General features: G+C 35.1%; 2 protein-coding genes across 5 annotated transcripts in view; one reads left to right on the forward strand and one right to left on the reverse strand.

The window, feature by feature from the left end:
• Dpr1 (defective proboscis extension response 1) overlaps nucleotides 1–25,091 on the forward strand; it is a 467,695-nt gene that overhangs the window by 226,439 nt on the left and 216,165 nt on the right. The window lies entirely within an intron of this gene.
• On the reverse strand, nucleotides 629–24,588 carry LOC143214859 (uncharacterized). Of its 4 annotated transcripts, XM_076436350.1 has the most exons (6): nucleotides 17,273–17,692; nucleotides 10,043–10,168; nucleotides 9,241–9,387; nucleotides 8,691–8,818; nucleotides 2,633–2,781; nucleotides 629–2,115 (listed from the first exon to the last, which is right to left on the reverse strand). In XM_076436350.1, exons 2-6 carry the CDS (start codon nucleotides 10,068–10,070, stop codon nucleotides 2,085–2,087), a joined length of 483 nt encoding a protein of 160 aa, XP_076292465.1. In that variant the 5' UTR covers nucleotides 10,071–10,168; nucleotides 17,273–17,692; the 3' UTR covers nucleotides 629–2,084. The 4 variants fall into 4 exon arrangements, 3 of the variants coding, with proteins under 3 accessions (XP_076292465.1, XP_076292464.1, XP_076292463.1); XM_076436349.1 differs by having other exon boundaries at nucleotides 629–2,781; nucleotides 17,277–17,692; XM_076436348.1 differs by having other exon boundaries at nucleotides 629–2,781.

Raw genomic sequence — 25,091 nt, forward strand, 5'->3', positions numbered from 1 at the left:
TCCAACGATAGTCAGTGCTCCTTCGTGCGACGCGGGACACTGTAATTGGTTTGTTGGAGCTTAACTAACTACCGGATAAAGTCGAACGAACCGGGGGCCCGGGCGTTTAAGCGCGGATTATCCAGAACGAGGTGAACAATATTTACTGCTAATTGCCGGGCTTTAGCTATCCGATTTATTTCCGCGATAAGAAAATTTGGCGAAAGCGCAGCTGCCCGTCGGGATTTCTTTTTATCGGCTTTTGACGGGCTCTCTTTATGGCGGTTCGATTGTATCCGCGTTCTTGATTTACAAATTTGGACATCCACGGGAGAGGTCGGGAATTACCGACCGGTCATGTTGGACTTTACCCGCAAAATTTCGGCTAAAGAGAAATATCACGCATCAGGGAAGCGTTTCGTATCGACCGCTTAAACGGTTCAATCGAAACCCGTCCGATATAACTACGGGAATGATTAAAATCATATTATATTAGCACCATTAATAAGTATTACACTATTCGTGTTTAAAAGCTGACGATATAGTTCATATTCGAAATATTTCTCTGTCCATTTTTTGTTTCACAACTGGACGATGATGTTGATGTTTGAAAATAAAAACTATGATACATTTGATGCGGCAACAACAATTGTATGAAGATAAAACCTTTGTGTACAAATGGACTTTCGTTCTTGCAACGTTTTATTTTGTAAAAAAATAACGTTGCATAGAATAATAAAAGAATTTTGGCTCAGTTTATTTATAAAATACATACAAAGTCCACGCTTTAACACGATGAAAATAGTATTGAATAGAATTGCATCTCCTTATTTTTATAAAAAATGCACGAAATCCGCAATCTAGTGATTTAATGTTTTCTGAAGGTAGTTTGGGGTAGATAGTAATAAATAAGTATGTATATTCCGCTGGCTTATTTTTCTCATAAATGCATAAAATCCCTGTAATGATTTACAATAATATTTTCTGAAGCCAGTTGGCTAGATAGTAATAAATCAATATATTTATATAATACATGCCGTTAACCCTCGCAGCAAATCTAGGTTTCCTTCTATCTCGGAACGTTTACATATTTCCCGCGTCGTTCGAAAGATTTAATCTCACAAATGAGATCCAAATGCAGGTACACCTAGGGCGGCGCATTAAGCAGGAATATCTTGCCAGCTTAAGCACACCTTCTGCCAAGAAAAAATTAGCTCAGTCGGACGTGCTGGGACACAGGAAACGAAACTACTGCTGATCTAGCAATTAACTCACCTGGAGGTCTGCCAACTATTTATATTGCGCTATTATCATACGTTTCGTTCCGAGGCTAGGGCACAAACAACTATGGTTATCTGCGTAGTTTAGATTGTACCCGAATGAAAATACTCGGGCTTAGTTCTTACCGTAATGCTCTGTATTTGCAATATATTTTTTCCTTAAGACGAGATTGTCACCAAAGTTTAGTTGGAACTTCTCCTCCGTTTCAGACTTTAGCATACTAAATTATATCACTACATAACTAAACAATAAGTTTAATAGCCCTAAAATTTATATAACTGTTCATTAATAACATTTAGAAAAGCAGTACAGATGAAATTGCATATCTATACACTGTACAGAATAAGAAAGCCAACGTTTAATAATTAAAATATTCAATTCTCAAAAATATTACAAAGTTCATTATAAATTCAAACTTTATTCAGAACAAGAGAAATAATTGTTGGCAACTTTGTAAACTTTACACCATTTGCTTAAATATCAAGCCATTGATACGTTGATTGTCAATAACCCTGGTTGTTAGTAACAATTATTTATTATGTTTATGGTACAGTGTCTTGTACTCTACGCTACTGTCCAGTTACATGTGTCATTAGAAATTTTTAATTGGCTTCACTGTCATTCCATTTCGTTCGAAAGATTGTAACGTAGTTATCGATGGCCAGAATCAAACAACATGCCAATTGGAAATTTTATCGAAGACCAAAGAAATATTTTACGCGATGATTTGTGTAAACTAATTTCTCACTAGAATGCTACTTATTGTTACTTTTACAATGAACACATTGCAGAGAGTAAAAATACAACGAATAATGGTATTCTTGTCATTCTGGATCAGGATTAGCATCACCCTGCCTGGAAAAGTAATACATAATACAATTAGTATAAAAATGTATAACATGATACTAATCCAATGACTAATCTTTTTAGTGTTTTTCCCAAAATTTTGCAAACCATTTCGTAAAAATAACGAAGCTACTGCTCATTTAGTACCATGTACCTTGGTTTTCGCGATAAAGCTTATCTGTTTTTAATAATTTCCTTGCGACACTTTTATTTGTGGCGTTTTTCTGATTAAAATAAGGCCGAACACGATATAGCTACGATTATAATTACTCAGATCCTGTTACTTTTTCAGTCGGAGCTCCTCTATCAAAACTGTCGCTCTGCAGATCCGACGATACAACGCGACGCGACAGTTACGGAGAGACTACTGTAACGCACGAATTCGCTGAATATTCAAACTGGTTTTACTCGAACACGAAGCGTCTTTCGACTCACTTTTGCGTGTAGAATTACTTCCCAATTTATTGTCTGCGCGAGACACCCGGTATTTTGAAAAACTAGCGTATTTTGCAATGTTGAAACGAACCTGATACTATTCAATGCTGCATTGCCCGTTGTCTGAGTTTCGAAACCTTGAAACGATTCGTTCGACGGTCTCCTAAATAGTTGGGGATCCATGATAAGTCTGACGTTGACAGTGCTCTTCCACCATCTGTACCAGGGCGACACCTGCTCCTGACGAATAGAAAAATGAGCCTTTACACGGCTGGAGAAGAAAGGAAAATTTGTACAAGCATGGCCATTCTCTGCCACTGATTTAAATTATCTAGACAGTTTCGGTTGTCACGGGCAAAAGACACTCCGCCCCGATAAATTAGTCCTGAGTGTCTTCGAAGTGGCCAGGCTTTCGGGCGGTGGCCTGATCGAAAAGGGGCGAAACTGATTCCGCACTGTCACGTATTCGCGATAATTCTTAATTAAATGTGCACTGGCTGGATTTCGATTCGACTACCTGAAGGGAATTGAATTTATGCTGCGAGGAACACTTAGCTAGAAATTCTTGCCTCGTTTCTGTTGAGATATTCGTTCGGCTATGCACCCTATGCTTCTTAGGAATCAATTAACGTGTCTCATTTCCAATAGTTTTTTTTCAATTGAACCTCACTTTTTAACAATCGCTAATACCGTCTATCGTGAACCCGTTACACTACGACAAGTGGTGTAATTTAAGTTAAGAAACACAGTTATTTGCCCCTTAATTCTTAATCGCATTGGATGTACCTAACAATAGAGTGACAAAAAGTAATTGTAAAATTCACAACTTTCTATCGGAAGCGCCGCGTTTAATCAAATAAAAAGAGAATGTTCGATGAAATAGCATGTCCTAAATCCCATTGAAATTATCTGCATTTTAGAATACTGTGCTTGTTCAATTTTTAATTCATCTTAATATTTCTTATCCATTCCATTGATATACACGTTATAGTGTCGATTTTGTGACGGAATTTTCTTTAAAACATGTACTAAAATACTGGCAAAAAATATGGCTGGACCCGTGGTGAGATTTTCTTGATTAAAATAACCCCGCTTCTCTAGCATCTTCCACAATTCTTTGATATTGTAAAATTGTATAGCTGAGAAAATTTGTAAAACGGCCTCTTTGATGTCAAATGACAGATCTTCAAAGGGGGGATATTAAAGTAGAAAATCGAGAGAGAAAGTGTAGAAAGTGAAATCCGGCGAATATTGTAACGCACTTGGGTCGGATAAAACCAAGTTTCATAAACGCTGATTGACGTTACTATGATGGCGCATAAAAGCAACTTGTCATGCCTCTATTAAGCACCCTTCAACGTTGATCTTTTGAACTTCGTTCCGATAGTTCCTGCATCAATATTCTTCCGGAGTCTTTCATTATTCTTCCAGGCTTCGTCATGAAGATGTTTTATAAAATTTCATAATTTATCTCTCCTCCTGCCTGTCTTAACTTATTTTCATCGAAATTAAGTCATTCTCCTTAGCGAGTTCTTCGTGATCGCGTACTCGATATTAAAAGAATGGCCTCCTTGCAGGAAACCTTTTGTGTAGGATCAATTAAATGCGTCACAGTCGACAAGAAAGCAAGTACGCAACCGCGTAAAATAAATTGGTTACAAGCACCGAAATTGAAACTATCAATCAACTTTAAAACCACATCGTATAAATGCAAATCGAAACCAATATGGACATGTGACACGGAAGTGCGGGGCTCGGAATCGAACGTTGAAATATACGAACGATTTCATTCAAAAATTCGTTGTACGGATAACTAATGATACAGTACAACGGGAATTTGAAATTGCAGTAATCGAACTGAAAATCATGAGATCTATAAAGACAGATTTACAGAAATCACCAGACCAAAACAAATTATTTGCGAAATGACCAATTAACGAAATATCAAATTTGCAAAGATTAACTCCATCAGAATCAATAATCGGAAACGACAAATATATATTAATGTTCAACAATAGATATAAATTACTGAACGCACAGTTCTTTTTTTAATTTGTTTTTTTAATATTGCATTGTCATCCAGTTCTGAGGTATGTTTATAGTTTCAAGTCTCTAGCTCATCGGGAAGTGGTTTAAAATTCGATTACAAGATTTCACGCATATACAACAACTCGGCAAGCTAATATAAGCGTGGTAAAAAGTATGTCATGTATTTCTTTCCAAAATTTTGAGAAACATTTTACAAGCTGCTGGACTACTGTTTTCTTCAGAAACTGCCTGAAGTCTGACAATTGTGCACGGACTTTCGCAATCGTGCAATAAAAAAAGATATTCTTTTTTAGAGGTTGTATACGAATACTTATGCGGCTCGCTGTATCTCTGCGTTGATCTTTATCCATTTATTTTCGCCGGAAGCAAAGCGCGTGATCGTGACCCGAGACATGCTTCTAAGAACGAGCTAAGCGGACAAAAGACAAAAGCGGACAGGTGAAGAGCCTTATTAACCTCCCGCGCGCGACGTTGCGGTCTCATGTTCATCGTCGTTTCATTTTGAAGATGCCCGGGGTATTTCAACGTTATCGGTCCTCGTCCTTCGCGAGTTTCGCGCTATTTCTTTAACCAAAAAGAATGCGTCGCGAATGCCTTTGTTCCGGTTCACCAAGTCGACGATGCAGCCACGCAGTCGAGCGTGTTAGCCTCACCTGTCTCACCTTCGCGCCGTGCATTAACGTGTATCTGCTCCGGGGCAGGTTGCTATCTGGGTCGGGGGAACCGCGTCGCATAAACATAAACCAGGAAAGACAGTCGCGGAGCTGCAACAATATAACTGCTGACCTATACTCGCCCTCCAGCCATTGTCGAATGTGGCTGCTCCACTGAAATTCTATATTTTTATTCCTCGATCGAAACTACCCAATACTCACTGCGCGCAGAAAAATTTCACGGCGATACGGTATAGGACAAAAATATTCGCGCACACGCTGAAAAGAAACTTCTTTAACAAGTGCACGAAGCATTAAAAGTGACTTTCACATTACTTTATAAAAATAACAAAAATGTATCTATCAAAATTTAAAAAAAAAAATAAAGTTGTATAATTTCTCATAGATGCTATTTAACATACATATACAGGGTGTCTCAGTTGAAGGAGGCCACCTAAATATCTCCTTCATTTTTAATGGCCCCAAAAAAATATATATGTGGCATAATTTAAATGGTATCGAAGGAGGAATATCGTAGAACAACAGTTTTTTTGGTCATGTTATTTCTTCATAGTTTTTTCAAGGTCATCGTTATTTTTTATCGAGAAAACTTATTTTTGTTATTCCATTTTGTTAATGAGTTAAGCATATTCAAATGTATTTTTTCAGCCGCTATAAGATGGAATAAAAAAATTAGTTTTCCGATAAAAAAATAACGTTGACATTGAAAGAACTATGAAAAAATAACCGGATAAAAGAAATTGTTCTTCTATGATATTCCTCGTTCGATACCATGTAAATTATGCCATAAATATTTTTTTTGTGGCATTAAAAATAAAGGAGATATGTCTGAGATATATCTGTCTCCTCTCAATAGAATTTTCTTCAATTTTACAATGCAGAACAACATAAATAGCGTAGCGCTAAAAAATACCTGCCCGTCTCCGTGAAATAATTTAACGGAAGCGTTCCACAGTGGTGAATTTAACAGTTGCGACTTAATTTTTTCGCAGCAGAAGTAAACTAAATTTTCTGTTCCTCGAAAGAAAATAGACCGTGCGAAAACCATAAAAATAAGAGAAGTTCGCGGAGCATTATAATATTACAGCTTCCTAATTTTTGAAAAGGCAGGCGAAACGAGTTTCATTATTCTCAGGATACCGCGACACGAGCTGCGCGCGAAATGTCTGCATATTTAAATGAAGTACCGTCAGGGCTTGATGAAAACAAAGGTGGCAAGTTTCAAGTTTCTGCCTGACCACCTCGCGGATGTGCCAGATGGATTTAAAGTTTCCAAAAAAGGAGTACAGAAACGCGGTACCATTAAGAGGATTACTCGAGGGAAGAATACGTCTTGAATGCATTTGCAAAAAAGGTCTATTCACAGCTGACATAAAAAACTCGAAAGTTTAGATTACGGAAGGTCGTTTAGAAAACTTGTTAGAGGCTGTATTACTTTCCATTGCGGTTTGTAAACGTTGCTGGCTCGAGAACCAACGATAAAAACGTTAAGTGAAATAACATTTCTCGACTATGACTTTTTTGGCTCGGAACAGTTTGTTAAGTCAGAATTTCTATGCTACGTAATTGGTAAGTCAAAGAAAAGCTACGTAGAAGTATTCACGTTTTGTAGGAAACTTTGTAGAATTGGAAGTAGACCACGTTCATAATCGTTATACTCCTTGGTGGGACCAGAAAATCATCTAATAACAAAACTGTCTTGTTCTTAATTATTTTCTTATCAAACTTTGACAACGTATTTTTGACGTTTTTCTGATTAAAACGAGACCAAACACGATACAATTTGCATTATGTTTACCGTATATAATGTATTTGTAAACTCTTGCGTATAAATTGAACTTTACAATTTACGAATAAATAAGGGGTAGAAACGTTAGAAGCGATTACTTTCAATTTATGAAACACATTAGGAAAGAAAATAAATTTCTATTCCCAGTTCGGTTGCGATACAAATTAAAAAATGTCATTTTGCATAAAAATCCATTGTCCAATTATGACATTAATTTGAAGCCCATTCAATGTCCAGCTATTCGAGTAACCTTCGAAATAAACATTTCTAGTGATAATTGTTTTTCGACGAAAATATGAAATAATTGTTCTGCACAAATTAAATTGCAGAAATATTCCAGTCCGTTCCTAATACAATTTCCTCGGACGCAAAGTAACCGTTGAAATTATACTGTACAGAATCGCAGAGGATCCCAAATAAACGACACGTGACGGAAGATGAGTAGGAACCAACAATCAATTTTGGGTAAATTGGTTTGCAACCGAATATTGTTTCTGCGCGCAAAGTGGCTGAAGAACGCCGAATTCGGAAACAGGAATTTAGTGTGTTGCGGCCTGATATTACACTATGGAACAAACGATGGACTTATGATCAGATTTATGCTTTACTTGCAAAGCTAATCTCTGCGTGCCAGCAGCAGTCGGCCAGTTAATTGCAAGAACACGATCCGTCTCTTGGGGCGCAGCAAACGGGAGTTAAATATGTTTCGTTACAATGCGAATCCTGTTCAGTACTTACACCATTCTGCGTGGTCAGCTACAGGGAGAATATACCGTGAAGCCAAAACGACAGTAAAATAGGGGATGTAATTTCGAACGGAATAAGGTCCCCGCAAGAAAATTAATGGTGGGTGTATTATCAACGTTTATTTAAAAACAGACGGTGAATCCTTATGCACTTTTATACATTTGTAGTTTAAGCATTTGACGGCCTGGCCCGGGTCCAGATTGACCAAAGTATCGAAATCGTCATTTAATTACTTAATTCTGGTGTAGAAGATGTAGACAAAAATTTATTTTGCTTTGTAATAATGATAGTTCTCAGTCTCGTTATTATTTATTAATGATGTGCAAATTCATATTTTTATTGGTGAAACAGAAAGTAAATCGATATTAACAAAATTTTGTTGACGCTTTTAGTAAATTCATATAAAATGGTTGTGTTAATCACTGTAGTTTGTAACTATTGGAAAATGTTTGTATGACATAAATGCATAAATTTTCACGGTTCGTTATTATTTTATGATAATGATGTGTGTATACGGGCAGTATTGAAGTGGATTGTAAATAATCCACTTTTACCATTTCTGTGGACAAAAACGCTTTACAACAAATTTTGGTTTATTGCAAACTCTTAATTATTATTAAATATTAATAATCGTTATGTAACTTGTTATGTAATAATAATAAGAAATTGTTTTTGTCTGATATTATGCTTAACGAAAATAATGGAAGTATTATTATTATTGTTCCTGTAAATTATGACTTTGGCCATTAATTCCATCCGTATGTTCATTTAAATTGAGATATTGTCATAATTTGTAAGTGATACTCATCAGAGTAGGTATAATGATCTATTTTGATTAATGCAAGTAATTATGTGTAGATGTAAATACTAATAATAGGTAATGTAATTACTTTTCCCAATAAATATACTGTTGTAATGTAGCCACTCACGACGACGGTTAAGAAGAAACAAACAGCCCTTCTTGTCCAATGTCTCGAAATGCCAATTTTCTTTCCCTCAATAACGAAATATTGCATACCTACATTACAACACAATGATATTATATAAGATAACAGATAACATAACAGATAAGATAGCAGAATTTTATTCATCCTTTTGCACTTGCAAAATATAATGGTTTTAATGGTGATTAACGTTAACATTTGGTTACTGTTAATAGAAATAGGCTTCGAAACTGAATAATATAATATGTATAGTAATTTTACATATTATATACTCCAATATAGTATATCTTCAATAATGTCTACAATATTGTGTCTGATCATGACTAAAAGCTTTTGATCGAAAAAAAAACAAAAATAATTATATGCTCTATGTCCATATTATACTTAACGAGACATTAATATTATTTTAAATTCTTATTAAGAAACTATAATAACTTTGTAACAAGGAAATTCAATGAAAATTCTACACTTTCGATTTATTGTTTATCACACTCACCTAAAAGACAAACAGTTACCATACCCACCGTAACGATGGAAAGTAATGTGAAGATAAGCAAATCTGCCTGCATGTTCCTACGATTCCTCGGATGGCTAATCCATATTCTTAATGATTCTGGCCTGAAGGTTCCCATAAAAGTGATCACTATGCAAGTCGAAAACAAATTGAATTTTATGTATTCTATTAGGTTGTTGCATATGAAATGTCCGATTTTCGGACGTAAATGTTATGAATCGTTTCATCGAGAAACACTATTACAATCTACAGGTTCATTTATTCATTTTAAGGTGCAAAGCTTATCTTTAAGGTCTCACCTTCAATTTTCACTTAGATATCCAATTTTACTTTTAAATCAATATTTCAATGCCAATCAATTTGATTGCCGAGTATTCTTTTTGTATAAGTGGAAAAATAACATATTGACGATTAATTAACGCACTATTTGTTGATGGTAAAGAAGGCTAAAAAATTGAGATGATAATCTTGCAATTGAAGAACATGGACGACCAAAAAATTCAATTTCCACCGTAATAATAATTTATTTAGATGTTTATTCAATGTTACTGTTAAAAATCGGACATTTCATACGCAACAGCCTAATATTACAAGGGAATCGGTGAATCTATCACAGAACAAAATTATTTTCAATAATTACAAGATACAGGAGCTATGTAGATATTTAGTTTTTCTCTTAATAATTTCAAGAATTTAATGTCTTCATTGTTTGATCTACTAGATTTTTGTCATAAATGTATCAAATCCGCAATCTACTTATAAAACACTAACTTTGTGAACTTACAATCGATATCGTGGTGTCTCGACAACATTAAAATGATAACGGCACAGTTCGCAATAGGAACGTGAAGTTTGATTCAACCATCTCTCCAAACAGGCAAGATGCACATAGGCCAGTGTTCCTTTGCATCTGTAAATAATATGTTGTGAGTTTTTATAAAAATAGCGTAGTCATCTTAAAGAAGATGGTTCGATTAATGTTTAAACAGATGATCGTATCAATTTTAAGATATCAATAAGAGTTTCCAGAATGTATTTACAGAAAAATAATTTGTGTGTAAGAAAAATCAGCGTACAATGTTGACATATGCAAGTTCCAATTATTTTTCACGGCGGAAGACAAACTGGGAAAGTAAACTAATTCGCTGGCTTTTATGCATTTTAAATTATTCGACCGAAAATATCGAAAATATAGGAATTCGATGTCGGAAACATTTATGTCACGCGTTCATGTTTCGCAATGTCAAATCGCGACTGCTGTACAGAGATCAAAGAGAACAGTATGATTTTGCCACGTCGTTCGTTAATAGCTTATATCCGACTGCATTCAAACAAAGCTGGATGTTATTTTCATCATGTCGCTCCATCAACAGCGGCTCCTCAAAATGGCGGACACTCGAGTGTCATATGATGAGCTTATAGCCTGTGCAGAGTGTCCAGCCACAGGTGGCAGCAAAAAATGATTCTATATGATAACTTGACGAAAAATTGAACAATTGGACACTCGTTCTTTTCAGTGATAAGCCTTTGAAAATTAAAATCGAAACTCTCTGGATTGAGTTTCCTGTCTCTATAAAAATAGAAGAGACTTGTGTTTTAAAACGAAAGATCCTTTCAAAAACATTAAATGATGTTTTAATAACCTTCTTCTTGTATATTTAAATTCAGCATTTTTTAACAAAAGACTACCATACATTTTTTAAACATAAACGAAAGGTGTGTTAACGTGAATAAATCTTGCGTGGTCATCATTATAAAAATTAATTTTAATAAAATGGTGATAAAACAACAATGAATCCTTCTAATGTATTTACAGTTTTGTAATTCGTCTAGACATTTTTGCTACAAATGTATATTATCCGTACTCTACTTATACCAATTCAAATAAAAATAGAATTTAATAAACATTAGAATGGAATAGGATAATCGCGATAACCGTATCTTGTCTCTGTAAAATTTTACTACATAAACTTTTATATGAAAGTGCTTACCATTACCTGATTTAAACTGCAGTGTTATTTGCAATTTTAAAAACTGGTGTAAACCCAGCCTATCTCTTGTATAATAGTGTTACGACGTGTCAAAAAGTTTGCTGGTACTACGTGCGTGATACAACTACATTAAGATTGCAAGAGCAAGATAGCACTGCAATTGGTCTACTCAAGGCTGCTTTATACGTGATATGGATATTTTCGGTCGAGTAGAATCCTCCTTGAAAAATGACTCGATATTCCATCCTATTAGAGCTACGTGGCTACCAAATATGTACACTCTCATACCTTCTACCAGCAATGGCAGATCATTAATAAGAGCATTTCTGTACTGCATCTGAGAGCCAAGTCTGTAAGTAATGCTGTCTTCTGACGCTAACTCACTGTACGAAATATTAATACCTACATCTATTTTTAATCATCATGTAGGTACCAATCACTGTTTTATTTTGTTTAAATATTTGATTCTTCTTATTTCCAATAAGAACGTGATTATAAGTATGTGAAATTTCACTGTACTTTTAAAAAGTACTTACAATTAGATGAGTGATAAAAATTATCAAATATTAAAATTACTCATTATTTGAATTTTTCTTTCATCATTAAGGGTGAAGTTATTCTTTTTACTACGACAAAGCTAGACCACATATAGCAAAGATAGGTTTAGAAGAAACTAAAAGTTTCAACAGGAATCTCATACTAAACTTTCCCTAACCAATTACAATTTATGTCATATATTAAAACTTTTCTTAATCGATCAAAAATTTAACGTAATCGAATGTCTAAAATTATGAATGAGGTTTTTGGATAAAAACACATAAAATTTCTAACAGATTACTATTAATAACTAAATATAGGTATAAATTGCACTGAATAAGCTCCTGATTGAACAGGATGCATTTCTTTCGCAATCTCTGCGTCTCCCGTTGCCAGCAAAGAATCCTTTGTAGCATTATCGTCGCTTCATAGGACAACAGGAAAAAAGTGAAGAAGGAGGAAGGAAAGGAAAACACGAATAAATCTTGTGGGAAGGGTAATCAACCCTAGAAGGCTTAGAGTGACTGTTCAAGACTGTCTGTCATATCAATTTTTTTTATACGGTGTCTATTAAAAAAATGAAATTTAGTTACTTTCTTACTGTCAAGAAATTTGTATGTCGCGGCCACCATGGCGCGATTCTACACCCGTGATGTTTTGAAAATTGACATAAAAAACTCCTTGCCAAATTGACCTTGATCGTGACCAGATGATGTTGAATTTCCCATAATTTTTGCAACTTCCTTGTTCATAATATTTTTCATTTCATAGTTTTGTTCGTCTAATAAATGCAAAAGAGACCTTCCGAAGAATTATTTATGTACTAGCAGAGATTAACTATTTAAGGTCAGTTTAAAAAAATTGGATTCCAGTTCTATAAAGTTTGTTACTTTTCAAAACGAAGCAAAAGGTAAAAATAACCGGTTCCGATGCAGCCAATTTGTTGAACAGGAAGGTAGAGAAATTCTGGTTTCCTTCTATGGCGACGCCAAGGCTACAATTGGATACGGGAAAAATTGAAGATTTCGAAAGCAAATCAAATAGCGGAATTGGTTTGCTTGGATTTCAACGTAGCGACAAATTAAAAGCGGGACGCGGGATTCAAAGACTTCGAGAAGAGAACGAATGCAAATTTATTTTCTGAAAGATAAAATGAAAGCAGTTGAAAATATATGAAATTTTTTCCTAGTCAATGAAACTGTTAATATTCCATTAAATATTACTAAAATTCTATCGTTCTATAATCCTTGAATGATTTGAATCAGCTTAAACAACATAGATTTAAAGCTAGAAATTAAAAGACTAAAACAAAAATTTAGATTATACAAAGTAGGTAACAATGCATTCCCGACGCCAGAGAAAATAAAATTATAAGAAAAGTATAAACGCAGTTCCAGTTGAACATCTTTTTTAGAACTGGGCAGAATTTGGACTTAACACATCCCATAAATGAATAGATTTCCGCGGTCTATTTATGACAAAAGTGTGGCGAGAGAAGTTTGATGCTAATTAGGGAAGAATGCAGTTATTTGAGGGATTAACGAGCGCAGTGGCGATTTTTGGAGCGGAGTTATAGAACGGTGGCGGAACGGAAGGTCGAATATGGAGAACTGGGGGATCGCAACCATAAGCCGAATAAAATTCCATTCTCAGTAACCCATTGTAATCCATATAGCCTGGGTAATCGGATACTGGATGACGTAGAGTAGTCCTGTCCACCAGGTAAAAACTGCTAGCAACTTTCTATTAAAACGAACTAGTTGAATCGCTGGCGAAAATCCGCGATAAACAAAGGTCCAACTGAACTGCGTAACATATGTTACAAACGTCACGATTTCGCAAAAAAATCATTCATCACAACAATTTAATTAACTCGGATATCAACACGGACCGCAGCAAGAAGTAATGTGAAACGAAAATTCCATCGTAAATTATTGAATTGAAAAATCAACAAGTTTCGTAATTTCGAATATTGTAAAAACATCGCAGAGATTCTGCAAATTATATGGTAGGTAAAAAGTAACGGAAGACCATCGATATTATCAGACCGGGAAAACATAATTCGTGTTGGCTCAAATTCAATATTGACATTACGCGAAATCGCACAAGAAGCATCACTGCAAATATCCGAAGTATTGGCTGAGTTCTTCAGACCTATACGTTTATTCAACGATTGGAAATGAGAAAAAATCTCAGCTAAGAAAACAACGCGAAGAGTTAACATTTGCAAAAGAACTTTTGTCCAGGAGTGTAACAGGCGATTAGATGTGGACATGTAACAGTGTTACTCCACTGGGAATAGCATCCGCATGCTACTGAATAGACAGATTTCATGGATTTGAATTTGGGGTTATTAAAAAGGAAAAAATATAGTTTGTCACAAGGGGACACGGGTAGAGATTGCAAAACGCGTGATGAAACTCTGTGGAACGCGTGGTGTAAAATGGGTCAGGCGATACGCGTATCGTTCGCCGGGAATTCTCGCGAGGACCTCGAGTATTAAGTTGCCTCGCGGAAAAGGACATAGACAGTGAGAAAAGGCAGAAACAGGAAGAATAAGGCGGATGGCAGGGGACATGACGCGGGGAATGGATGAGTGAAAGAGGAGCAAAGGGTAGAACGGATGGCCAAGCTGTACGACGACGCGGGGAAGAAGAGAGCCAAAAGAGTGAAAGAAAAATTACATGAAAAGAAGCAAAAAAACAGAAAGGAAAGAAATAAAGGCTTTAGTCACGACACGCCGCTGAGCTTTTTATTCGTATATTGAAAAGACTGCGGGCGCCTCTTTTAACTTCAGGGGGTCGAGGGCTGGAATTAAAACCGTGAAGCAACGTAACGAACTCTTAATTCGATTAAGAATGACCGTAGTGGAGTTGTAACTCGCTGGGAAAATGTGTTTCTCCTCGCAACCAAGACAGCAATTGAAACTAAGGAACAACATTTGTTTCTATTGTTAAGCTTGACGTAGTGCGGCCCGTAAGAAGGATGTTACAGTCACGACTAGATTGCACGACTAAGTCAATACAATTCATAGCAAAGTATCAAATGATCGAAAATAAAATGCAAGCAGTTATACACATTTACAACCAATACAGTTATACAGTTACAACCAAATCCTTTTCAACTTGGCGTTTCTGTTGATGCTGGTTTGTTTCACAACAAAATTATATCTTGGTGGGTGGTACAGTAAAAAGTTGAAATGGGAGTAAAATAAAAAATATACAAAAAAATATACTTTAGTGTAATACTTTCATTAAAAATCTGCTACTTGGATTTACATTTTCAAAGCTTTTTAAATAAGAACGTGTTGCAGTCTGTACTAATTATGGTCTGCTCTTGGAAAGAAGATATCTGAGGTACATACATACAATGGTGATAATTAGGCTGCGGATTTTCATGCAAAATAAAAATGGTCTACATTAATTACAAGATACAGAGGCTACGCAGACATTTATTTCTTTCCTTAATAATTTTAAGAAGTGGAAAATAATATAAAGGTGTTTCTAAATTTTTTTAATGTCAAAAATGCTATTGTATTATTTGCAACTTCTTAGAATTATTAAATGAAGAAATAGATTGTTATTTAACTCGTGTTGCTTACAATCAATTCAGAAAACTTCTATTTTGCACAATGATCCACGATATTAACATAATTACACTCTTTATTAGGATCAACATGAATAAATACATCTGCTAAACGTAATGTAGCAATCGCATCCCATTTCAATAAATCTATACGAATGTAAATTTTCATTAACATACGACATTCGTACATCGATGTATTACAACGCTTTCCGTGTATTTTCCCAGGATTGTCTGTAATCGCAACACAGAGAACGTGTTTACAGCATTTCGTCATGGCATTTGTAGGATTTAACAAAACTTACAGTCACACGCGGCTACATTTAATAGAGCTTACTATAGCGTTTCAAACACGCGATTAATGTTTCTGTAAGCGCTGTTTGTCGTGTTATTAGTTCGTTACGTCGAAATAACGTATTACCGAAATGTATACATTTGTCAACAGACCGACGCATTTAATATTACTATGTTCGATAAATCCTAGATTATTGAAGTGCAAGGATTTGTTTCAATTATTCAGAGTAATCGATCTCAACACAAGCATGTTTATCTTGTGTTATGTAACTTCGGGGACTCTTGACTCTTGAATAATATGTATACAATATAAATTTGTGAGTACTGTGATACCGCCAAGCCGTTCAGGATTTAATCAACACATTACGTTTAACAGCATTCTGTTCCATAAAGTATAGTTTTGCATTCCAGAAAATGAAGAAAATTTGTATAGATCTCCATCCACGAAAATATTTATTTTATATTATTTCATATTGTTCCAAATAACAGTAGGTAGTATTCAAGTGAACGAAGCTACTATCTCACCTTGTATTTTTAAATTTTCATGAAATATTAAAAACTAGTTATCTCGACCACATGGTATGTTAATTTAAGTTTTGACAAGTGGACCATCCCCGCTATATATAACCAAAATGGCCCCTAGAACCGTGTTAAAAGTTTCATATAATTTTACGGTATTTTACTATTCATGCGAATAAAAATTCTGTTCACGCGACTTAACTCCTAACACATTGGCTGACAAATTAAAAGAACAACAACTCTTGAGGCCACACTCAGCTCATAGAATATTAAATCCAATTCATGGGTACACCATGGATCTCATAGTCACAGTTAATCACGAAAACTTTATTGCATCCGACAAGTTTTGAATATATGAGTTAAAGTTCAAAAGTAAACACATAGATACATAACAACTAACTTTGTCTACGTGAATGATCTGCTCCTAATGGTACAGTAGTATTAATCATTGATTTCCTGTCGGAATTGCAACGATCTTGATTGTATAGTAAATTCTAACAATTATTCACAATGAAGGGCTTCCCACGGGGTTCGATGAACTTAACATATGTTATCAAGCTCAACATTCTGAACTTTCCCTTATGTTTCCTGTATGTTTGTACTGATTTGCATTTTTCAGTCTCTTCAACGTTCACAAAATGTGCACAAGCATTTTTGTTCAAACACAGAACGAATCAACTACAATTTGCACGATATGGAACGTGTCAAAATGTTAAAACAAGAAACCAACGATTCACTCATAAAAATTGGACACGTTAAAAATTAATTAAAAATCAATCAATTAATTACCTAATTTCGGTCGCCCATAACTCGTGGAATTTTTTATCGATCGCAGCACGAGTTGACTACAGTTCACATAACGTGCAACGTGTTAATAGAATACCAACGGGCCAGTGTTAAGAATTAGTCACCTAACTACAGTCTCCCGTAACTGGTGCAACTTTTGACCAATCGCAGCTCGAGTTAACTACAATTCGCGCGGCGTGCAACGTGTTAAAATGGTCACGACCCGAGTGCGGGACGCAGGGCCGTGTACGTGTCGAGGGTGGTAACCTCGACAAGGGTCGTGGGAATGACGATTATACATTTACCTACAAGGCGAAATGAGCGGCTCCTTGGATGTATTTGTGTGACATATTCGGCAGACGCTGGAACCAACCGAGACCAGACTGCGGGTAAGCTGCTGTTGTTGCCCAACCCCGGGAGACATTTGCTGCGTGTCGCAGTCATTTAAATTGCAGGACGAACCCTCGGGAACCGTGACCGGTAACATCGGCATGCTGGGCTCGTGATCCAAGTTAACTGGAATCGAAGAGAAGGATACACACAAGGTGGTGCATATGTATGATTCACTGCTCGCCGCACGCATCCACGTTTACTTACACCCCACACGTTATTGCGCGGCGTTCTAGTGAAATTCGGTGTCCCAGTTAGATGATTGCCGTCGCAAAATCTCGTTAGACTATCTCATTATACTAACAAAACATTTTCATGCGCTACAGATGCCACGACAAAACGTCGAATGTTCTTAGAAATTCAATCTTAACGCGTCATCTACTCGATGACGATTCTTTCAGAATTTTTCAAAGCTAATATTATGTCTTCATAAAACTTCGGGATACATTATGATTTTAGTGGAATAACATCTTTTTCCATATTTTATCGGAAGCTACGTTTCATTTGATCACATTTTTACAACTGTACAGACTGTTATTGAGACGGATAGCGAGCGTGTAAGTTGATATGAATTAAAATAACCCATGGACATTACCGAAACATGGAATTATTTAATTTAATAGGAACAGAATGGTGAACAGAGAAGAATGGCGGTCGGATATGTGCTAAAAGAATCTACTTGCTAAATACGTGTTCAAAGTATTTAAAAAGAGAAATTTAGAATAAATTAAAATAAAATCAACGATGTAATATGTGCAATATACAATTCATTTTCGTTAAAATGCACCCGCAATGGATTAAATTGTCAGTAACGTTATGTAACCAGCAATTTCATTTCTCACAGTACTATAGCAAGTAACCTTGCAATTACATTTTAGTGGGTATTCACAGGTACCAATGATCGTATTATTCCGCGCATTCAACCCGGATGTATTTATGTTTACGAAGACGTTTATAGTCGATTCCGAATCAAATAGTCATAAACGATATTGAAGATCATAAACAAAGATGCGGTGGCGCTCGCGGAATACTAGATTACACTATCTCTCATTATGTACAATTCTCATAAAGTTGTACAGAGTATTACCTGTGCCGCAAATTCATGCTTCGATAAGTGCAGTACAATTCGATACGAATGAAGACAGAAGTGCAGATGTTACCAACTTGAAATTGATACATAAATATTTTTGCCACATCAACATTCTTCCATTTTTTACACGTTGGTTTATAAGAAGATTCATTATTCCCTACATTATAATTGCATTGAAAACGGTTATACAAAGCTCCTCCAAAATATTTTATAAAATTGCAACAAATTTTCCTGTTTATTTTATGGATTTTATGGAACATAAATATTAAATACCAAACTCACTAACTTGAGTGGAAAGATACGTCGTTATTTATGAATCACACACTTCAACAAGCTTATATAAAAAATTATGTTTCAAGTTCTTTTACAATTTTTTAAAAAATCGTAAAAGTCCCTTCGAAGAAACTCTGTAAGAATCTCTTTTGAAATACAAATTAATTTATATTAATTTGTAATATATAATCTATATAAATAAATGATTAAGGTTCATTTCGAAATGTATCTAACAAATATACTGTTTCTGCAACTTCGTTAAATTACGAAAATACGAGGAAGAAAGAATTCTACGAGAACATAAGAAACATTGTTACAATTACGTTGCAAACATAATAATTGGTTGCATAATATACTTCCACGTTGTCGACCTTTAATAAACATTAACTGGCTGGCTGGGGAGTGACGGATTCAAAATAACAGAAACCAACAGAATGCGGCGCATATGTATGATGCACCACGTTCCACACGCATCTGCGTGTATTTACAGCCTATTAAGCGTAATGGCGGGCTTTGTGGGAATTTACTCCCTGGAATTAATCAATGCGAAATCTGAGATAGTCTCCTGAATTGCAAGTGCCACGATATAATTCAAATTTCGACTGTCAAGTTTTGTAATCGTCCCTACACTATTAACCTTTTAATGATTTATGGACGACGTTGAGTATTACCGTTACAACGATATACAAATCATTCCGTAACTGCTAAGATCCTTGGAACAGATGCCATTCTTCGTGCAAGTGTTACTTATATTTGAAGAAATTATTATGCAAGTAAAATACGCGAGAATCGAAACATGCAATTGATAAGAACGAGAAATGCGTAAACTTGACAAAACTCATGTATAATTGGAATACACAATATTGACAAACTGTAAATGTTTATATACATTCTCTCTTTATAGACTATTTTATAACAATCTAAAATTATTCTAGGACTGCCTCTCCTTCTATAATAATTTTAGTAAATCGAATGTGATATATCGATACTGTTCGATTCTGTTAACCTTTCTACAGTTTCAAATTGTAGGCACTAATATTTGTCACGAATGCATAAAATCGGTCTATATTAATCACCATTAATAAGTGAATTAATAGCAGAATATATTAATCTTACTTGTTGATTTACAGTTTTCCGCAGCACGAACAGAGAGTTACGATAACAGTAATGCTTATCGAAATACGAGTATTTATCAGATACATTTCGTTTTATAGACCATCGTGCGATAAAATATGGTTTTATGAAATTCAAATTGCCGAATTGACCGTACCTGACTGCATTCTTAGCGCGATAGATGCTTAACGGCGGGATCATAACCAAGAAATTCAACAGCTCCTTCCGAGACGTGGCCGAGGTAGTCCTCGATGGTGGGTTCGATACAATAATTTGTGCAAGATCTGTTTCTTATTCGACGTGACCTCTCGGTATGCAAACGAGCCACGGAAGGAAGAGAGTGTCACGGGAAAAGGGAAACGATGCTTGGTAACTGACAGAGAACCGTCCTGTCAGTTCATCATAGTCAAACACGCGGTTCGTTCATTTGGTCGGTCGACGGTTTTTTTTCATTTTCATATCGATGACAAACGACAAACGATCAAATGAATATAAGAAGGAAACCACGAACAGAAAGAGCTCCACTGAATTCATTTGAATTGATGCCGTTGATTGAGGACATTTTAATGTGCCCCGGAACAGTTAATAAAGTTCGCAATTTATTACTAATTTATGGTTTGTCCTCTAAACAATTTTGATGGACTACGAGTCTACGAGAACATTGTGGATTGCCGATCTATTAAATTGGTTATGTTTCTAATGAAACAAAAATACCTGTCAACTTTGTTCAACTTTTTACTGCTCTGATTTATACTCATTATACTGATCGTCCATCAGGAGGTGACAGTGAGCGTGATATCCCTACTCCGCGCCGACGAATCACTTGTCGAAGACAGCAAATCTACAGAACCCTTCCCAACCAGTCAGAACCTAAGCGTAAAATACAGAATTCAAAGAAATTTAGTTCGATTTTATTTTTTATTTACTGGAACCACTGTGATAAACGGAATACAATTTTTCTTGGAATTCTTCTATGGTCATTCATATGCGCATACAAGTAGATTCTGGTTTTATGGAAATGTACATTGAGTATTTTAAAGCACGTATCCATTAGCTGACATTATTGAATTCTTTAAGGAACGTAATTCATTTGATATTTATATTGTCAATGCACAACACGTTCTATATCCGTCGCAAACAGCTTATTGAGAATTATTAGCCAAAGTCCGCAATTTATAACTTGCAATTAAAATGCCAATAAAACAAGCTTAGCGACTTCAAAGCCATCCAATCAGTCGTGACATTAATTTTCCGTTCTCCTGCTAATTATTTGACGTTAACTGAGCAACGCGTATCTCTATATACATATGTATAATAAGATTAAAAGGTTCCGATAAAACTGTATTTTTTAGAACTGTTGTTACTGCCTGCGTTAAATTGCGTTAAATTATACTGTTCGATATTACAATGTGCTAGTAATTAAATTAAGTTGCACTGTGTGCAGAATGTATGGAAAGAAGCTTGAGCAAAGAGTAATAACATAAAACGTAACATAACATTATGAATGGTATAACTCTTCTGTGATAAGAATTCTTTTTATATTTTATGACAAAATACCATTAAATGAATTCATTGAATTGACTTACGAACGGTGGAGGAATACGAAAAAATATAAAGCTTGAGGAAAAACCATAATACTATATTGTCTCATAATATAATATTCTGGAAGGTACAACCTAGATCCCAATTAGTTCGGATAATCGAGGTTCTACTATATTTGATAAAAACTATAAGGGCTTTTGCCGATAGACTTTGGAGCGAACGTGTTAATTCATCGCACGTTTATTCAAATTGAATTTTAGAAGGCCTTTAATGATACAGATGGGTAAAGGCTTATTCTATGTATTATAAAAATGTATAATCCTGATAATTATAGCCATCCGTTTTCAGTCTATGATATCTAGGGTGCCGGAAGAAACCGAATCGATATTTGTTTCATCGCGATGGTGAAAAGCAGGGAAAAATGGTATCTTGAGACGTTACCTCGGTCATGGGATTATGAAGATTAATTAACCACAGTAACCGTGCTACGTCGACGTCGGTAAATTGAATCCTCCAAGTCAGCCGACTCCCTGATTTATGGCGCTACCGTATCGAAACTTTTCCCCGGGAAATGCGCGGATTTGCATTACATTAAATTATAAAGTCTATCACTTATAAGCGATCGCAGATTACCTTTCTGTAAAACGGCTTTGAACGGCGACCCTCCAAATCGTTGAAGTTCAACAGATTGCAAATGGGAATCCGCCAGTCTGTGAGCAGAATCAATAAATACTTGTGAAATTGACTTGAGCTATAAATGTATGACAGTTTTCCCTCCGTTAATTAAAAAGAAATATTGGGACAGAACTCAAAAGTTTGTAAATTGATGACAGTCTTCGTAGTTATAAGTTGTAACTAGACTGATGATGTTATGCACTTATAATAAAAACGATTAGTTGGATTTCGAAACAGCCGAAGAATTAAAACAATTTAAATGATTATTTAATGTTTAATTATTAATAATATTTTCAGATGAAATTTTACTGTCTTACCAAGTTTCTATATATATAATTACCTTAATTATTTTAAATTTATTTAATCCTTGCACTTTTTCAAGCACATTTTGGAGGTTCACTTAAGGGTTAAGGGATGATGTCGTTTCCGCACGAATAGTTAGGAATTTTTTCAGGAAAGCTATTGAACCTTTTGAACATATTTATTGGTAGTTGAAAGACACGTGTGATTTTTTTATAGTAAAAATAATCAATACTACGAGTTTTTATTGTATTGAGTATGTTAGCCAAAACTGTTAGAAAAAAATGAGGTAGTTTATTAATCAATGCGAACTAAATCAATGGTCCGAACTAAAAGAAATTAAAAATCTTGATCATTTACAAAATGGCAGCAGTTTGAAGTTAAATTACCGATTTTTAAAATATTTTTCAGCCTTTGAAAAAATTTACAGATTTAAACAATTTTGGTTCGTACTACATCAGAGTATGTGCTGCAGATTCTATCAAAATTTCAAGTCAATTGGTCAATTAGAACTTAAGAAACTATAACGCATATCCTATGCATAAGTTTAACACCGACAATTTTAAGTATTTTGACTTCAAAAAATTACACTGTAGTACAGTCTAAATAATGGGGAATGCGTATGCAAAACCTCAATACAAAACAGTTGTCTGATTTCCTTCCAAAAATTTCGAAAGACGGCCTACAAAGTGATGCTTTAGACCGGAAGACGCCTTTAATGATTTCTGTTCCCTAGTGTGCGGCCACAACATCGAGTGACGCTTCGGCATTTCAGATTGAATTTACTCTTTCCCACTACCGGACATAACATTTCCCCTCCAGGACCCGCCGCGGCCTCGAAGAAGTTTACCTTTCGACTTTCGTATTTGAGATTTTGTTTTCGCCAATCTCTCGTCCCGCCCAAGTCGCGGAACCGCCGAAGTTTCCCGTCCCCGAGACGCCGTTCACGGATTTCCTCCCTCGGATTTTTCCATCCTTCTTTTTACATTGGCTCCGAGGCAGAAAAACAGAAACATTTTCTGTAAAATTCTTCCGACGTTCTGACAGCGTTGTTCAGCTTCTTCTGCCTTCCTTCCTCTCCGTGTCTAGGAGGATACATGGCAAAACGCGTGTCTCCACAGAATCGGAAGGAATTAAGATAAAATGCATCGAGCACTGAACACGCAGATAATTTATAGCTTTTTGACCGATGATAACAATTGTCTCAATCATTTTTATTGAAATTAATACTAGAAATGAATATTAATTATACAAATAAATACTTAATAAATATATCATTATTAAATATTCATATTAAACTGAATGTGAAATAAAAATTGTTTGCATTAATTAGGGGATGTAGAAGCTACATTCAGTTCCTTTATTAATCATACTAAGGAAGTTGGAAATAATAAAATAGGGTATTTAAATTCTCTAAATGCTTCACTGTTTTGTATTTGATCTACTCATTTTGGTCATAGATGCATCAAATCTGCTGTCTACTAATGGTATTCCAAAAAAGTGGAATGTAAAATAAATATTATTAGACTGACTAGATAGGCTTGAACGGAGAAAATGGAAAGAATAATAATGATTCGAAGGGGTGGAGTATAATTTATATGGGGTATGTTATAATTAGACTGTAGATCTTCACGGAAAATAAAAATATTTAAAGTCAATCGTCAAAAACAGAAATAAAATGTGTACTTTTTCCAATAATAATTTTAAAAAATCATAAATGCTGTTTAATATTTTTAAATTCTTCTAATATCACAGTTTTGTAGTTCTCCAATTCACTTTTGCCACAAACGCATAAAATTCGCAGTATAATTGGCTCGAAACAAAAGCGTTTATGAAAATTCGGGGTGGCAGAATGTAACTTCGATCAAGGACGTGTTATAGGTAAACCGAGAGTGCAGAAGAAAAGGGAAGCGATGAAACACAATTTTATACTGGCACCAACGTTGCGCCGCCTCATCGTGAAATTTTATTGGTCCGCGTGTTTCTATGAGCTTTCGTTGGTGTAGAACCAGTTACAAGAGTTTTGTTTATACTCTTGCGAGTTCCATAGCAGCGAAACATTATTGGTTCGTTTGCACCCTGTTATTGACAATTGCAGCTCATGCTGTGCAGCGGCAAAATGTTACTAGCCCCGGCAGTGTATAAAACTACCACTGGCGTGGTCCAGACTACTGGATTTTTGTTTATATACATACTTAGAAATTCCACAACATGTGAAATGTTATTAGTTTGCTTGCTCTCTGCTGTTGACGTTCGTAGTACACTTTATGCAGCGGCGAAATTATTGATTCGTGCGAACCTATACACTCTTATTGCTACGAACTCGGCTACAACTTTTTTGTTTAGAAACTCGAAATTTCGCGATACTCCATAGGAGATGAACTATTTTTATACCTCACTCATACTTTGAATTTCTTTAGTAATATCAATGGCAAAAATATTTATAGTATGTTTAATCAATCCGGATGACAACCTTGATTTACTTGAAATACTCAGTTAATTTACACTAGTTTCTCAAAAATATTAACATTTTATTCTATTTTAAGCAGAATCACATTTAAAAAGGTTAATAAAAAATTCAATTTTACATCAAAATTTGTCAGCAGGTGTGTAACTACTATAGATCTACAAAACATATATTTTAAATTTTTATTAAGGGCCCAAATAAAAAAGTTTTAAAAAGTGCCTTTTTCATTTTTGCATGCAATCATGTCAATTGTAATTTTCAGAAAATATTTGTT

The sequence above is a fragment of the Lasioglossum baleicum genome, chromosome 13 (assembly GCF_051020765.1).
Source record: "Lasioglossum baleicum chromosome 13, iyLasBale1, whole genome shotgun sequence".
NCBI lineage: Eukaryota > Metazoa > Arthropoda > Insecta > Hymenoptera > Halictidae > Lasioglossum > Lasioglossum baleicum.